This window comes from Esox lucius, chromosome 25 (genome assembly GCF_011004845.1).
Source record: "Esox lucius isolate fEsoLuc1 chromosome 25, fEsoLuc1.pri, whole genome shotgun sequence".
In the NCBI taxonomy this organism is placed as follows: Eukaryota; Metazoa; Chordata; class Actinopteri; order Esociformes; family Esocidae; genus Esox; species Esox lucius.
This window is the reverse complement of record NC_047593.1, coordinates 9,339,032-9,357,221: the sequence shown is the minus strand read 5'-3', so window position 1 is coordinate 9,357,221 and position 18,190 is coordinate 9,339,032. Positions and strand designations below refer to the sequence as shown.

At 42.7% G+C, this 18,190-nt stretch overlaps 1 protein-coding gene across 1 annotated transcript; it reads right to left on the bottom strand.

Annotated features, from left to right (window-relative positions):
• Positions 1–1,647: 1,647 nt before the first annotated feature.
• LOC105008881 (beta-1,4-galactosyltransferase 1-like) lies at positions 1,648–15,955 on the bottom strand. The gene is made up of 7 exons (XM_020043745.3): positions 15,630–15,955; positions 8,533–8,613; positions 8,193–8,428; positions 4,571–4,758; positions 2,252–2,374; positions 1,947–2,051; positions 1,648–1,851 (listed from the first exon to the last, which is right to left on the bottom strand). Exons 1-7 carry the CDS (start codon positions 15,862–15,864, stop codon positions 1,692–1,694), a joined length of 1,128 nt encoding a protein of 375 aa, XP_019899304.1. The 5' UTR covers positions 15,865–15,955; the 3' UTR covers positions 1,648–1,691.
• Between the last annotated feature and the right edge of the window lie 2,235 nt (positions 15,956–18,190).

The following is an 18,190-nucleotide window of genomic DNA, read 5'->3' as shown; positions in this document are numbered from 1 at the left end:
ATGGCAATTCCATGGATCAAAACTCTTTAATGAGGAAGTACAGAGATGAAATTCTCTTGGCACAATTTAACAGTTTTATTAATTATTTGCAAATAATAGAGATGCGTCAAACGATTACAAACATAATCGTCCGAGGAGTCTCTAACATAATACATCAACAGTCCGTATTTATTACAGTTAAAAGGGGTGTGGTAAGTTGTTGCCCAGCTGTCCTATGTCAATAAAACACATTCCCTTTGTAATGTTACTACCTAAGCTTCACACAAAGGACAAGCTCTCCTTCCCCCCATAGGTAACTTCAATTCTAAGAGTTCCAACCGAACCTGGACAGACAATAGATGCCCTGATGAGTTATACAGATGAGGAGATAAAGAGTAACCATTTCATCTGCTGATACCAGTCAATGATGCCCCCTAGGCAAATAGCAGATCCCCCACATTCCTTTTCTAATTTGAATAAGGGGCTCTCAGTCCTTTAATTAGTGAGAATACATTGGTTAGAGAAATTTCCACAACACTGTTCTTTCATGCATCCAACCGTATGTGGTAAAGTAACAATTGTATGTTAGTATCACAAAGGGACATGGCTGTTAAGTGACTGATTTCATCAAACAAGCTGTGAATGTGTATTGGAAAATGCTTGATATTTTGATACAACGCTTGTTTCCCCCAATTAGATCATGTTTAATATTTAATGTAATTAAAAAACAATGAGTGGATCACTTAATGTTCTGTTTACAGAGAATGTAAAAACATTCTGATAGTGAAGGAAGAGAGCTGTGGGGGAGGAGAGATCTGAGTGACCCAATCAAATCATGTTATCAATTATTGACCTATGAATGAATTATTTGGTCAATCAAGGAAGTGGAGCTCATTTTATTTTAATAGTGATATCTGGGAGATTCACAATAAAACACTTCCAATAATCCAACGCTCAAATAAAAAGTGCATTGATGAATATAACAAAACAAAGGCCATGCATTTCAGTATTGTTGTTAATGAAATGTAAACTCACCCCAAGAAATTAGAGCTTAGTGATGAGGACAAAAGTCCATAATTCAAGACAGATTTTGTAAACGCGTTGTCTATAAATGCAAACAATGTTTAAAACACCTTCCACCACTCTAGAATGCTTTTGATTGTTGTAGTTGTGCAGGTGTCCCAATAACCTCACCTAAATGGCCTGCGGGAAGTTGTTTTAATGTGGTCACATTGTCCCTGTGCAACTTGTTCCTTGTAAATGTAAAATATCAGTAATGTCATGTCACTAGTAAACAAAATCCTCTCTACTAGTAGACTACATCAGCTCCGACCAAAATAAGTGGTCATTTCTGCTTTGGAACATCACATGGCAGCAGCACTTGAAGGTAACTTGGTCATGGTGACACTTCAAAGATGAATACTAAGTCAGTTGTGGTCCTACAGCCTTGCATTATAAACCGCCCAGCACCTCTTGGATGTGAGTTCCTTCACCTTCACGCAGGCACCCCCTTGGTCAGATGTCATTGCTGTTTCTTTCAGCAACTAGTGAAACGAAGCTCCTCAACAGTGCATTTAAATTGATGGGTGGACTGGTCTTTTGGCCCAAACAATAGTCTTTATTTAAATTTTTTATTAAAGTGTATAAATTAAAACATTTAATCGGGGATCTGGTAATGTGCACGTTTTTAAAAAATACACAATTGTGAATATTTAGTTCTCATCCTCTTGTGTGTTTTCTTGGATTGGCTCCCCCACATCTACTGTAATCTTTGTGAACAGGATGTGTTTTTGCGCTGTGACAACTTTGTACTCAAGGGAGTTGAGGCCATCTTCATCCATTGTGGTTAACGTGTGAGCTATTCTCTCGAACCTGCAGAGCAAAATGGTCAACAGTCAAATTATCTAATGATTAGTTGTAGAACAAGTTATCATTGTTGGGGGAACCTAATTGTTGTAAAGTTTTACCTGTGAGGATTGTCTTCATTATTTTTGTCTCTTGTGTGAGGGATCATCCGACATTTTCCAGTGATGCTGTTTGGACGAGAGATTGACATTCCACTGCTATTCAACCTAGGGATGAACAAATGATGGGAAGTTGAACTAAATGGAAAATAAACCACTTGAACAGTTTTTCCCCCCAAAAAAGATAATGTTAGGTTAAATTACTTCCCCTGAAGACAATGTGTAGTTAGCATGATTTACTTGATTATGATTATGATGCAACCAACAGTGAGGCTATGCTAAATCGGTATGAGAAATTATTTTCTTGCCTGTTGAAAATGTCATCATCTTCACCACCCCAGCCCCAGTAGGTGTTGGAAAACCCATTAATTTTCAGCATCTGTTCCTTACTCAATGAACAGGCACCACCAAAGATCTGATTATAGGGCAACCTATGGATAAGAGGAAAAGGCAGATTTACAACAAGTGGTGTGCAGTAGTACTTTCACAATATTTGGGTCCTAAAGTACTGGGGTTGCATACCTCATTGAGTTCCACCATTTACATGGGATAACATGAGGAATTATTTACCATTACCATCCCCATGAGCATGTCCCCCTACGTCAGCATGTCTCCCTACATCAGCATGTCCCCCTACGTCAGCATGTCTCCCTGCGTCAGCATGTCCCCCTACGTCAGCATGTCCCCCTACGTCAGCGTGTCCCCCTACGTCAGCATGTCCCCCTACATCAGCATGTCCCCCTACGTCAGCATGTCTCCCTACATCAGCATGTCCCCCTACGTCAGCATGTCTCCCTGCGTCAGCATGTCCCCCTACGTCAGCATGTCTCCCTGCGTCAGCGTGTCCCCCTACGTCAGCATGTCTCCCTACGTCAGCATGTCCCCTACATCAGCATGTCCCCTACGTCAGCATGTCTCCCTACGTCAGCCTGTCTCCCTACGTCAGCATGTCCCCCTACGTCAGCATGTCCCCCTACGTCAGCGTGTCTCCCTACGTCAGCGTGTCTCCCTACGTCAGCATGTCACCCTACGTCAGCGTGTCCCCCTACGTCAGCATGTCTCCCTACGTCAGCGTGTCTCCCTACGTCAGCGTGTCCCCTACGTCAGCATGTCTCCCTACGTCAGCGTGTCCCCCTACGTCAGCATGTCTCCCTACGTCAGCATGTCTCCCTACGTCAGCATGTCCCCTTATGTCAGCATGTCCCCCTTACATCAGCATGTCCCCCTATGTCAGCATGTCCCCCTTACATCAGCATGTCCCCCTACATCAGCATGTCCCCCTACATCAGCATGTGTCCCTACATCAGCATGTCCCCCTATTTTTCTGTTGCCGCCTTGATGCAAAATCGAGGTCAAATGGCCTGGTCAGCATTTATATACGTGCAACAGTGCATGATAGGTTTACTGCATTTCGTTGTACTGTACGTGTACCTGTTCAAAGATTATAATCTAATCTAATTATAGGATGTTAATTGTATCATGCAGTACACCAGCATGGAAGGATCTGCATTCATGTTCCTGCACTTATTCATTCAACTTTTTCCTTTAATTTGTCACCGTCTGTAGGACCTTTCACTCCTCCTTGGGATATCAATACCTGATGCACAACTAACGGTTGAAACGTTGCAAAATCAAATCCCTTTGGAGCCTTAATAGTGTCTGGCACTGTACTTTTCGTTGTGTAACTGCAAAGTATCAGAATCATTGTTTCATTTGTTCACTTTGTTTCTTCTTATATTTGATTGTGGTTAAGGACCTAACCTTCAGTCTAAAAACAAAGCTGGAAGGAGTGAATTCATTTTGCATTTTGGTTATTGTGTTGGACATAATTCAATGTGGTATGTCTTTGTATCTCAGTTGGTAGAGCATGGTTTCCCAAGGTCTGTTTAATACCCAAGTGTTACTGTTTACTTCACCCATGTATAAACAAGAAACCAGGCAAGCCTAGTTCAGCCGGACCACAATAGAAAGTGTTGCCCTCTAGAGATTCAAACCCAGGTGGCCCACATGAAAGGCAGTGTTGTTACAACGTTTCTTACTAAGTTAACCTCCGTCGTTTTAACAGCGTATTAGCCAGTAATAGGCTTTGCCGGTATCTACTAACTTACTGGAATAATCATAAGAATTTAGCAATTGCTAGCGAGTCTGCCAAATCTATTTAATTTCATGGCCTAAGAACGTTGTTTTTTTCCTTTCATGGCATAACAATGTTTTTTTTTTCTTTCATTTGTGAATTACATTTGTGAATGACATTAATACAATAATCATCAATAAAGGTGACAATAACTTAATTTTTCATCAAGTGAAAAGATGAGAGAATCATGGAATCTACCAGAAATAATAAAAGACGTTCCTCTCAATGGATTCGAAATTAGGCATTCCACATAAGAGGCACTGTCCTTAACCACTACACCACAGCATTACACTTTTCAGCAGTCGCTAAACTCCTTTGAGGATTGTGTTAAACTGACCAACGTTTATTATTACGTTAACCTCCACCATAGCGTCTATGGACTGTATTGCTTTTGCCACTGGCCGTTTCAACAGCTTATTAGCCAGTAATAGGCTTATTATTACCTAGTTGCTGCGGTCCGTACTGTGGAACTACAAAATAGGACATGACTCACTTGAAGCCAAACTTGTCCAGGGACACAGACAGGTGTCTGGGCTGGCTGAAGCATCGGTAGGTGTTCCGGTCGTCCATGGGGATGATGTCCACGTCACTGAACACAAAGCAGTCGTATTCGTACTCTTTGAGGGCCTCGGTGTAGCCGATGTTCATCAGCTTGGCCCTGTTGAACGTGCTTTCCCCATCCTAGTGGGATGAAAAAACCCAGAGCCAGAGGTAGAAAATGATCAGAAGGAAGGCATCCGATTTTCAAAGCAGATGCATACCGATTAAATAATGCATTTTCAATATTCTAAGACTGACAGTCTAATGGCAATGAACAGGAAATACATCTCTCCTAATGAACAGCAGAAGTGGTGGCCATGCTATTGCTACAGGTCTCGGTTATGTGCAATAATTGGATTTACTGAATGGGATCTCCATTATTAAATAAATGTAAATGACACATTTCTGATATGAAGACACCTGTTATCTTAAATAAGATTAGCAGCAAGCTTGTGATCTTAAATATTTCAGTCAGTTAGAGACAAGTTTAGCTCATGGGTGTGTCTTGTATACATCTCCCCAGACCAGTGTCTGCACATCTATTCTGATTATTTTGCTCTGGAACACGGAACCAGGCAAGGTTGCCCTCTGTCACCTCGACTGTTTGCCATCCCTTTTGAGCCCCCTTCAGTAGTGTGAAACATAGATTATCTTATATGTAGATTATTTATTACTTTGTCAGTAACCCTGCAGCTTCTTTACCTTCTATCCTTTAAATTTGGGAGAACTGTGGTTTCTTTTCTGGTTACATGTTGAATCTCCAGAAGAGAGTGTTTCCTGATTAACCCGGCAGCTCTTCGGCTCAGGCAGATTGACTTGCCCTTCCAGCTCAGCCGCTTTAGTTTTAAGTACATTTTAGTGAACATCACTCATTTATTTCCTTCTCTTTTCTCTTCAAATGTTGCTCCCCTTCTTTCAGAGATGGGGTAGATAACCCCTATCACTCGTAAGTAGAATTCATGCTGTTAAAATAGTCTGCCTAAATGTCTTCATTTTATTCGATCCCTCTTTTCCATCGAAGCCTTTTTATAATAAAATCTTTTTAGATCAATATTATTTTTTTCTCTTCACATTTATGATATCAAAATCAATAATTATTATTTTATATAACCAAAAAATTATTTTAGATGGATATTTCCCATAAGAGTTAAGGGAAGAAACATTTTCTGATCTCAAAAATGAATATATCCATCTCAAACATTTTAAATTTTCATCAATTTTTTTTTATTGCTGATATTAGTAATTAACTTTTCTGAGATCAAAAACTACTTTCAGTCCTTGGCCAATATGTAAGTATAGACCGACATGCCGAGAAGAATATCGAAAATTATAGTAGTGTTGGATAGGAATGTTCCGGCAGGATATCTGTCTCAATAGGCACATGCTTAGTTTTTGTCATTTAAAAAAAAAAAGTATTTATAGATTAGCATACAGTAAGTGAAAGTTTGTGTGGATGGCCTGTTCTCACAAATCAAAGGTATGTTTTGGTGTTCCTCAAGGCTTGGCTTTGGGACCATTATGTCTTTCACTATATAAGCATGCCTCTGATGTCATCCGGAACTACAATGTCAGTTTTCATTGTTATCTTGATGATACACAGTTTTATATTTTGATGAAACATGGAGAAGCCTGAAAATTCGCTACTTTGGAAGCATTTGTTTCAGATATTACGAAGTGGATGACGGAGAACCTCGACATTACCATCAACACTGATCTCTCTTTTGATGAACATATATATCTCAAGCTTCTTTTTTCCCCTTCTTTGGAAGATTGCAAAAATCAAACTTTTTATCAACAACTGACGCAGAAAAACAAATCTATGCTTTTGTTACTTCAAGATAAGATTACTGTAAAGTTCTTCACTCTGGTTACCTTGATAAAATCAATACAAATAATTAGTGCTGAACATGGCTGCTAGAATCTTAACTGGAATGAAATAATTGGGACACATTACTCCAGTATTACACTCTCTACACTTGCTGCCTATTAAGGGTAAGGCTGTTGTTATTCCTAAAAGGCAATGCATGGACTTGCTCCTACTTACCTTGCTGTAGGTATGTATGGTCCAGCCATACATACCTACACTTAACTTAAGGTCACAAGACGCAGGCCTTCTAATTGTACCTAGAATTTCTCATAGTGCTCCACTTCTGTGGAATGATCTGTCAATTAATGTTAGAAATGCAGACTCTCTCTCTTCAGCGTAGATTAAGTGCAATCTGGCCCAGTGGTGTGAAGGTGAATGAAAATGCTTGATACTGTCCACTGGGATGCACTCACTCCAATGCCATTTCGGGGTGAAGTCACTGCCTTACTGATGTTTCTTTGTTGCTGTCCTCATGCAAGGGGAGTGAACTCTGTAGGCGATACTCTGTCTTGTTTCAGGGTGGTTGGTGGGGGTCCCTTTGGTTGATGCATGGCAATGTGGGTGGATTGACTTCCTGCCTTTGTCTGGGGTTTCCTACGGATAAGGCTACTATGTCACTGGACCCCCCGGTCTCAGCCCAGAGGTTTTACGCTGCAATATTATTGTGCCAAGGGAGTAGGGTCAGTTGTCCTTCATTGTAAATCCATGTTAATCTAAGGAATGCGCTCTCTAAATTTTCCTTGTCTCCTGCTCCATTTAAACTTAGGAGGTCTTGGAGCACACTTCAGGTGTACCGGGCTTGGTTGTGTTGCAGATCAAGATGATACCTGATGATTCCAGCTGCCACTACGCTGACCATTCCTCCCCCTGGGTTGTCTCTGTCCTTGTCCATCTGGTCCTGCTTCTGACCTGAATAATGTTTTATAGACTCTGGACACAACCCACATGCTTTTATTATTACAATTTGTACTCAAAACATTTTCACCCGGCACAGCCGGAAGAGGACTGGTGTAACCCTCCGAATCTTGTTCCTCTCTAGGTTTCTTCCTAAAATTCAGCACCTTTTAGAGAGTTTTTCCTAGCCACTGTGCATCAACACGGTTGTTACTTACTCCTTGGGGTTTCAGGCTGGGTGTTTTGTAAAAACACTTTGTGACAACTGCTGATGTTAAAAAGGCTTTATAAATACATTTGATTGATTGATGCAGTCAGGACAGTGAAGCGTTTAACGCCCAATATACACAACCGAGCAGATTTAGACACATTGTTAGGGTGTTGAATAAATATAAATAAAATATTTTGTACTTGTAGGCTGTTATTTTTTAGACTTAATTTTGCTAATATTACTTGTGCTATTGATTGTACATGATGGTGCCTTTGCACTAATTGGAGGTTTATTTCTATTTCTACTATCGGTACTGAAAAGATCTTTCGGATCTGAACAGGCATGGGTCTATTTCTTTGTTTTATTCTTTGGTACTTTGGTACTATTGAAACTGAAATATTTTTTTCCCAGCCAACTCCAGGTTTTCTTCCGTGTCTTTGGATGATGTCAACAGAACCACTCATCCTACATCATTTTAATTTAAAACATTGACATCTGATTTAAAAAATAAATACATTTTATTGATGTTAGATTGGTGTGGAAGATAAATGGAAATAAAAATGTAAGTATTACATTTCCAAAAGTGTGTTGTTCTTACTGTACCTGATTAATAACATAGACACCATAGTCCAGCTGTTGGCGCTGTAGGAAAGGATGGAGGTAGTGGAGCCAAAACTTGAGGTGTTCATCACGATTACGGAAGGGGATGATGACAGCAACCTTCTGAAGGGCGACGCAGTTGTCTGGCTTGTAGCGACCTCCGACCTGCAGATGTGGGTTCTCCTTAATGACTGTATCCAAACTGACAGGTGTAGAGAACTCAACCCTTGTTGGACCCACTGCCGATTAGGAGAAACATGTAAATTCACTTAGATCATCAACCTAAAATATATTTCTGTAATAATGTAATTTAAATATTAGTAATATATACGTGACAGTGTACCAAGATGTGGTGAGAGATCTGGGCATTTGTTTAATTCTTTGGTCGCATGGGAGGCCTTTGGGATGTTGGTCTCTGTAGTTGCTGAAAAAGCAAATATTTAATAAATTCATGGAGGGGATGGAGGGGCAAACATTTATTCAAGCATTTAATGAGTGGCTTACGGTTCAGCAGTCCAGTCCTGTTTCTGCTTGTTTTGGGACATTTCTGCCATTAGTCTTGTCTTTCGTGGCGTTTTTATATGTAAAACATTGGTGGGGCACAAACCATTTCAAAATATAGGATACATACCAGTAAAGCTACAAAACTCTTGCTACTGATGTGTTTATTTAACACATCAACAAACAGCGTGGCTCCACAAAACACTTTTAATGACAGAGCGGCTTGCTGAGAGAGAGAGAGAGCTTCTTGTGTAATTGCTCTCACACACATGTAAAATAACCATTGTCACATTTACAAATCTAAATTAGGAATGCAATCAAGCTCAGAACCAATGTGCCTACAGGGCCATACACAAACAGCAATGAGCTCAAATCCACTGAAGGCCACAACAAAGCTGAAAGACAACTTTTTAGGGATACAGATCCATTATATGACAACAACCTTAATAGATAAGCATGGACACACTGACACTCATCACCATCTATATCAATCGATCCAGCACAAAAATATGACCAATGCACGGACCAGCACCACAAAGGCAGGATGATAAAATATGCTTTCACTTGCCAAGGCTGAGGACTCACTTGAAGCGAAAGGTGGCATGGCGGTTCTTCCTCTGGGCGAATTTTTCGATGACTTTGGGAATGAAGACATGTAGCTGCTGAATCAGCTGGCCTTCAATGGACAACATGGCCAAGGCGTTGAGGCGCGGCTGTCACATGGTATTGCAAGTGAAGGTTTTTACCCACTTCAAGGTGGAAAAGTTCCTCTCTGACTTGAATGTCGTCATAGGGGTTGTTATGATAATTTTGTGACAGTCTCAGTAAAAGCCTCCTCTAGGTTGTTCTCATGGATGGATCTTATCAGAGACAGGGCCGTCTTACCAGTGTGAAGCTCAGTGTGGCAGTACAGAGTGGTGAGCTCAGACTTTAACTTTTCCTCATTTCCTAGAGGCCATAGTTTCACTGCACAGTCAAGCTCAGGTGTAGGGAATGACAGGACAAATTGTGGGAAGAGTGAGCTGTCAACCAGCTTGGCAGCGATCAGGTGGTCACTTTGTGAAAACCTCTACTCCACCTGGGAGATGACTGTGTCGCATGCCTCCTTCATCACCGGTTGTGTTGGTTACTCGGAATGGCTTGTCTGTTCCATAGTGAACAGTGGCAGCCCATTCATCAGTTTGCTTCCGCATATTCTGGACATTCTCCTTGAAACGGGTGAGTGCACTGCTAATCCCAGGTATATAAAACATCAACTTCTGGCATAAGGAAAAAAAATTCCAACAGCTGCAGAAAGGCTCGGTCCCTGAGATTTTTTAGACAGGCCGTATGCCTCACTTATGGTGGCCTCATCCCATCCTGGTTGTGTGCGTATGTCCTCCATACACAGGAGCAGCGCAGCGAGGTTTTCCCAAACTGCATTGACAATTCTACTTTTAAAGTTTCATCGTACAGCGGGTGGCCTTGGAATGCGTCTCTGTGTTGCCTCAGCAAGTGCTGCAACACGTTTTGGAACACCAGAGAAAAAGTTGGCAAAAGCAGTTAAATCTGCAAAAAACACCTTCAGGATGCTCATCCTTGCTGAACAAAGTTGCTGCAAGGTCACTTTCATTAGAGTCTGTACCTCTCAGACGTTTCCCCTCATTACAGCTGCACCATCATAAGTCTGAGCGATCAGCTTTTCTCACAGCTTCAGTGGTTCCAGCACACCCTTGATGCTATTAGAGAGACCGAGTCCAGTTTTATCTTTGACCTCCACAAACTCCAAAAACCTCTTTGCCACTGTATTGTCAGGCAACATGCATCGCAACACAACCACCATTTGTGATTTACAGGAGACATCAGTTGTCTCATCTGCCTATATGGCAACAAATGATGTCTCATCCACTTCCTTGGCTATCTCCTCCCTGTACACTTCATACATACAGTCTAACAGATCGTTTTGTACAGTGCTAGATGCCCCTTTGAAGATGGGCTGAGCGTCATAGTGCCTCTGAAGTCTCGAATCGCACTCACACATAGTCTCAAAAATGCATCTGAATATTCCAGGATTCAGGGAGTCCACTGACTTGTCGTTCCCCCGCAGTGCGGTTTCACATTTTCCACACAGTTTAATACATGTTATGATCCGACTGAGAACGTACCTGTTTCCCTCCACCTGTTTGTTATGCTGCTCAATGGAGCGCCTGTATGCACTGTCAACTTGGGCTGCGACATTTACCATTACATCTAAGCCCAATTTCACAGCATTGACTCCCACTGCTCTCATGTTTTGCAATCCTCTCAGAAAGATGTTTCGAAGTTAGCCACCATTTCTTCTAATAACCCTCCACGTTAAACCTGTGGTTACTTTTACCAACAGTTTGTGTGATGACAATATCCTGTGGCTCCAAGTCGCTTTACTTCAAGTTTCTCCTCCAAATTAAGGGTTCAAGTATGAAATCCACTTTATTTATATTCTCAAGTTATCTGGCGTTTGTGAAGCTAAGAAGCTAGCTAAGACAATCTACCCTCCTCACTCTTCCTGCCGACTAATGTTAGCGCCAGTTTGACAGCGAGCCAATCAGGTCTGAAATATGACATAATGCTGTAGTGGGGCTAACGGCTGTCAACCCCACTTGGCATGAAATTTGTGTGATCTACATTGATTACACTAACATTCTGAGCATGCATAGTAATCTTTTCACACGTACAATGTACTAGCCCCACATTAACGCTTAGCCTATGGCCTACTACTGCAAACTCGAATCGGCAGAACGCAGTCTGAAGCAGCAAGGCAGTGACCAATGAACATGAAATAAAATCCTAACACAAATGATATGCAATACAGGAAGATGCTATATTCATAGATAATAATAGATTATAGGAAGTAATCTTTGAGAAATAAAAATAACAATTTTGTTGCAGTTCTTTCTGTTAGCACAGCCCCACCTGCCCTTAATGACCAGTCGCCCCTGTTTGTCTTTAGCATATTTAAGACGTGCTGAGTTGGATACATACAAGGGTGATTGGATCGTCAAGGATTCTTTTTGGAATTAGGATGTTAGATAAATTTGTACCGCGTTTCTTTAATTCTACTGTAGGTGTTAGAGTACACAAGCGACGGCTAACTTTAAAAACTGTTGTCGATAATATAAATTAGTTTCAGGGGTCGCCAACATGTCGATTGCAAGCTACCGGGTAGCTCGTATTGCACCTATGTGTAGCTCACTAGAAAGTAGAATTGTGAAAGTCGTTTTGACTGTAATAGACGAAACGTTGTTTAGGGATCACAATAACAGGCCTGAAATTATTACTGGAACATCACCTCAACTTGGAGCCAACACTGTTGCCCGGCAGGATCTCTCCAAAAATGTGCAGGAACAACTGGAACGTGACTGTGCTTTCGGTATGTGTCAGTGGTTTTCTATTCAGTGTGACAAATGTTTCAGTGTGGATGTTTGTGAATGGCTTACTGCTCAGTTGGCAGTGTTCATAAGAAGGGTGCTTGGTGACTTTTCTGTCAAGGACAATTACCAGAGTTATTCATGTCTATAACGTTGCAAGGAATTACGTTTTATTCTGGACATTAAAAACATAAACATACAAAACTCTCGTTGGGGAAAAGAATATACATGCGTATTTACAAATGTTGTCCATGTACATGAAATAATCACCTGAGCAAAAATACAAAGAACAGATCAAAAAAGGGGGTGCTATTTAAGTCAAAATCAAAAGGCTAGAACAAAAATAAACATTTAGAGCGACACACAAGGGGAGATATCATCAAGGTCCTGGATTAAGAGAACTGCACCAACTGCATGTGATGGACGCTGCCTGTAGGAGAGGAATAACGTCGTAGGAGAGACAAAAAGTGAGTTAAAACACCCTTTCTTCTGTCTATTCTTTTTTTTTTTTAACCAACCCTCCTTTATCGGGGCTTGGGACCGGCAAAAGTTACCCAAAAGAGACACTCTGGCGGAGCGCATGTGAGATTAATTTTCAGTCTGGACGCGGAGGAGTTAACATCTCCTGCTCTGACTGCTGCTTGGAGGTACTGCTGTGCGAGGACTGGGCTGCCTGTGAGTGCTTTCAGATGGGGGAGGGGCCCACGGCAGCATCCGCTGCTCGTTGAGAAGAGTAAGAACAAGTCTCCAATAACACCACAAAAAGTCGCTAGATTTGTCGCTAGTCACTTTTTTGAAAGAAAGTCGCTAAGGGGGTCTGAAAAATCACTACATCTAGCAACAAAGTTGCTAAGTTGGCAACACTGATCTCAAGTGTCTGATTTATTGCTTTTCTTTTGACCTTTGAGCCCTAAGGCATGGTTAAATCCAAAAATACATCTTACAACCGTGTCAGGTAACTTCCAGATTAGTTATATTTAGATGAGGTCATTCAGGGACCTTCTCACAAATGCGTAAGGGGCATGGCGTATTACAGTTGTCTCATCGTACGTTTAGAGTGGCGTGACTAAGGGATCATGCGTTGCCTTTGAAAGGCGGGTTGACCAGGAGTGGTTTCACAGGTTCCACCGTCCTCCCGCATTTGGAAGAGAATTATGGACATATTTTGCTTTCATGTTTTGTGACCTTCTCAGGATGTTGGATGTCTAAGGGGAATTGTGTCTTAAAGAACTTCTTGTGCATATGTGGGTGTGCAAATGGTCAGGGGCGTTGGACTGGGGGGAAAAGGGGTACTAAGTATATAGGGCCCTAATGTGTAGAGGGGCCCTCAAAAAATGTTTGAATCTTGAATAAAGTGGGGAGGGGCCCTCAGAGACCGCCTATGTACAGGGCCCAGAATTTTGTGCTACATCCATGCAAATGGTAGTGAGGTGCCCCTCATTCCTCATGAAGGGTGTTGACCAGGGATGGTTTCACAGAGTCATAGGGTCAAGCTTCTTCTCTCACATTAGCAAGACACCCGAGGGCGGATTTAGGGATTTTAGGGTTTTATGTCTTCGTAACCCTCTCATGATGTAAGATGCCTAAGGGAATTGCCAAAAGCAAGACACGTTGAAATATTACACGTCATAAACAAGGATCAAACGTCCTCTGTCACACTAAGGAAGAGACCTGAAGGCAGGTTTAATAAACAGCTTCTTTTTTTTAATGAGGATTCTTTTGGATCAATGGTGACTTGTTTATATCTGTATAAAACTGAATGGTTTTAAAGTGAGTAAATAGTGAGCGCTTAAGAAAAAAAAAGAATGGTTTTAGTATTTTGTGTTTTAGTAGATATATCCGTGCCCACACAGAAAGATGTCTTAGGTTGTCTGTGATATTAAAACATCCTTATTAGGTATTTGTTAAAAAAAAAAAAGGCTTGTACAGTATCTCACAAAAGTGAGTACACCCCTCACATTTTTGTAAACATTTGAGTATATCCTTTCATGTGACAACACTGAAGAAATGACACTGCTACAATGTAAAGTAGTGTGTGTACAGCTTGTATAACAGTGTACATTTGCTGTCCCCTCAACATAACTCAACACACAGCCATTAATGTCCAAACAATTTGGACATTTTCACTTTTGTTGCCAGTGTTTAGACATTAATGGCTGTGTGTTGTGTTGTGGTCATTTCTTCAGTGTTGTCAGATGAAAATATGTACTCAAATATTTACAAAAATGTGAGGGGTGTACTCACTTTTGTGAGATACTGTATGTGTAAGTTAACTGGAGATTCTGGAAATAACTGATTTCTCAGGAAAGGATGGTTGGGCCCAGTATTTCACGAGTGTTTTGAGCATATGTTTAAATATGTGTGTGTATATATGTATTTTAGTTTACTAATTTCAAGATCTGTGTCTTGTATGGACCTGTATAAAACGTAGGGTTTTTAAATTGAGTGAATAGTGAATGCATAAGAAAAAGAACAATAATGGCTTTCTAATATTTAGAAAGTTAGTTCTGTTTGACTTTAAATTAATGATTGTCAATTGGAAGTGCTTGCTGTTCTCAGCTTTCCTTATCTTGACTAATTTGAAAGATTCACCCCTGTTTTTATACTTAGTTTAAAGTTTTTATATACTCATAGAACAGTTTTTTTCCGGAACATTATTTTATGAAACATTTATAAATAGAACATCATGAAATGTATGAGTACACTTTCAAAATACACAACAGTAGGCCTGTAGAATGTATTAAAGGATTTCGAAACAGTTGAATCAATTATGGATTATAGCCCAAATGTTAAATGGATGTGTTAGTGTTGTTTTAGCCTTAATTGAACATAAATATCACATCATTTTATATCAATGCATAGAAAAAATACTAATGTTGGATCATGTACTGTATGTTGATTATATAAAAAATATCTGGTTTATCATGCATTTCTATGCTTCATGAAATCAAGTCTGATATTTTGAGTGCTAAGACAGAAGAGACTATGTATTCCAAGTGCTTGCTGTTTTCAGCTTTGCTTATCTTGACTAATTGATCAGATAAAGGGACATACATGTTTTTAGTTAGTATTAAAGGTACTATATATTGATGGAATCACTTTTTATGGATTTTACCTTTTCAGGCTTATGTTTGCCAATCGCATAAACAGAACATATAGCTTCATCAAACTGATAATAGGATCCAAAGAATCTAAGCTGACAACAAATTAGTTTCTCTGGCCAAATCCATTTGAATTCAAATTCAATTGTGCTATTTTTAGTAGAAAACTCTAGTAGAAAACTCTAAATTTAGGGGAAAGACATTGGTTATCTCAACAGTATAGTTTCACTTTTGTGTTTTGCAGGTTGGACATTTTTTGGCACCCTGAACTCAAGAAAACATCCAACAACTTGTTTATCTAAGATAGAGGTTCATCATGTTTTAACTAGTTTTAATGTCACTATATATTTATTGAATAACTTTTTCAGGACTTTACCTTTTCAGGTAATATTGGCCAAGTTCATAAATAGTTCGTATAGGTTCATCAAACTGATACAAATTGTATTACTTACAAGATATTGAAGGAATATAAGGGTATTCCCATGAGTGTAAATCCGTGTAAACATAACCATAAACCACTCCTGGCTTTAATCCATCTTCACTTTGGTTGTCCTTTAAGATGTAGAGCAAATCTTTATAACCTCTAATCAATTCTGTTACATTTGAGTAGCTCAAATTATACAAAGAATTTGCAGAGAAAGAAAAGACTACTAAAAACAAAAGGCAGCAGAATAGTTCTTTCAACATCTTAGCATCTGTGCCTGAAACAATACTAGCAAAAAACCAACAGGTTCAGGCAGAAGCTTTCACATCTTCTAAATAGTCCGTTCAACCTGACTAACTAGATGTGCTGTTATGTCATGCAAAAACACTAAATGGCCAAAGGTTTGTGGACAGTCCTACTAGTTATTGAGTTCAGGTGTTTCAGCCACACACAAAAGTCGGAGGCACATAAAATGTAGCGCAGTGGTTCCCAACCAGGGGTACTAGGACCCCTGAGGGTACTTGGCCTTTCCACAGGGGGTTCTTGAAAACACTCATGACACCATAGACTTACTAGTGAAATGAAATGAACAGTACTGGGGGTACTTCAGGGGTACTCCAAGCAGTGCAAATTCTTTTTGGGGTTACAGTAACTGAAAAAGGTTGGAAGCCACTGATGTAGCGCATAGCAAAGAAAGCAATTATAGCTACATTGGATATAAAAATTCTACACACCCCTGTTAAAATGCCAGGTTTTTGTGATGTAAAAGAATGATACAAAGATAAATCATGTCAGAACATTTTCCACTTGTAATGTGACCTATAATGTGAACAATTCAATTGAAAAACAAGTGGGCCATGGCAAAAATGAAAAATAAAAACCTTAAAAATAACCAGGTTGCATAACTCTGTCACGCTGGTAGATATGGAGACGGAGGCAAGTGCAGAAGTTCGAGGGTTTCCCCCTTTTATTAAACAAAAATAATGAATAACTAAACTGAGTGCCGGGCACTACGATAAGTCCAATGGGGCAGGGGCACAGGAGCACAGGAGCACAGGAGGCATACATAACAGATACACACACAATGACCCACAAGGACAAGGAGAAAAGGGCTGCGGAGGAGCAAGGGCCGGCGGAGGAGCCGGTGGCCGGCGGAGGAGCCGGCGGAGGAGCCGGCGGAGGAGCAAGGGCCGGCGGAGGAGCCGGCGGAGGAGCAAGGGCCGGCGGAGGAGCCGGCTGAGGAGCAAGGGCCGGCGGAGGAGCCGGCTGAGGAGCAGGGGCCGGCGGAGGAGCCGGCTGAGGAGCAGGGGCCGGCGGAGGAGCCGGCTGAGGAGCAGGGGCCGGCGGAGGAGCCGGCTGAGGAGCAGGGGCCGGCGGAGGAGCCGGCTGAGGAGCAGGGGCCGGCGGAGGAGCCGGCTGAGGAGCCGGCGGAGGGGCCGGCGGAGGAGCCGGCTGAGGAGCCGGGACCGGCGAGGGCGCCGCTGAGGCCGGGACAGGCGAGGGCGCCGCTGAGGCCGGGACAGGCGAGGGCGCCGCGAGTTGAGGTGGCGGCGGTATCCGGGCAGGAGAGGGCGCCGCGGGAGGAGGTGGCGGCTCCAGGGCAGGAGAGGGCGCCGCGGGTCGAGGCCGCCAGTCACCGGCGGGCTCGGGCGACCAATCCTCCTGGGGCGGCGCGGGCCACCAATCCTCCTGGGGCGGCGCGGGCCACCAATCCTCCTGGGGCGGCTCGGGCCACCAATCCTCCTGGGGCGGCTCGGGCCACCAATCCTCCTGGGCGGCAGGGGGGGCTGGCGGACCCTGGGCAGCAGGGGGGGCTGGCGGACCCTGGGCAGCAGGGGGGGCTGGCGGACCCTGGGCAGCAGGGGGAGCTGGCGGACACGGGGCAGCCAGGGGAGCTGGCTGCCTCTCCAGGGCAGCAGGGGGCGCTGGCTGCCTCTCCAGGGCAGCAGGGGGCGCTTTAAGGCCAAACTCTTCTTCCAGGAGCCCGAGGAACACTTCAGCGGACACACACGGGATGTCCCCTTGGTCCCATAGCACTCCTGCCCACTCGAGTGCCCAACCGGTGAGCAGGGAGAGCACCAAGGGCTCAAAGCCGGTGGCGAGACAGATATTGTTGCCCTGAAGATACTGAAAGACCTGCTCTAAAAAGGGGAGTAACCGTTCAGGGGAGCCGTTGTATCTATCGGGCATGGGTGTGTCCACTACGGGTGAGGGAGCAGGGAGTGGGATGGCAACAGGCTGCGGAACAGGAGCAGGGGCTGGGGCAGGTAGCGGAGCTGGAGCAGGGACTGGGGCAGGCCGCGGGATAGGAGTGGGGACCGGGGCAGGCCGCGGGACAGGCGTAGGGACCAGGGCAGGCCGCGGGACAGGAGTAGGGACCGGGGCAGGCCGCGGGACAGGAGTAGGGACCGGGGCAGGCCACGGGACAGGAGTTGGGACCGGGGCAGTGGGCAAATATTGCCATGTGCCATGCTAATAGACTCCTATCCAAAATGACTGAGTGCTGTAATAAAATCAAAAGGTGCTTCAACAAAATATTAGTTTAAGCACACTTATGCAACCAGGTTATTGTGATTTATTTTTTTTTGA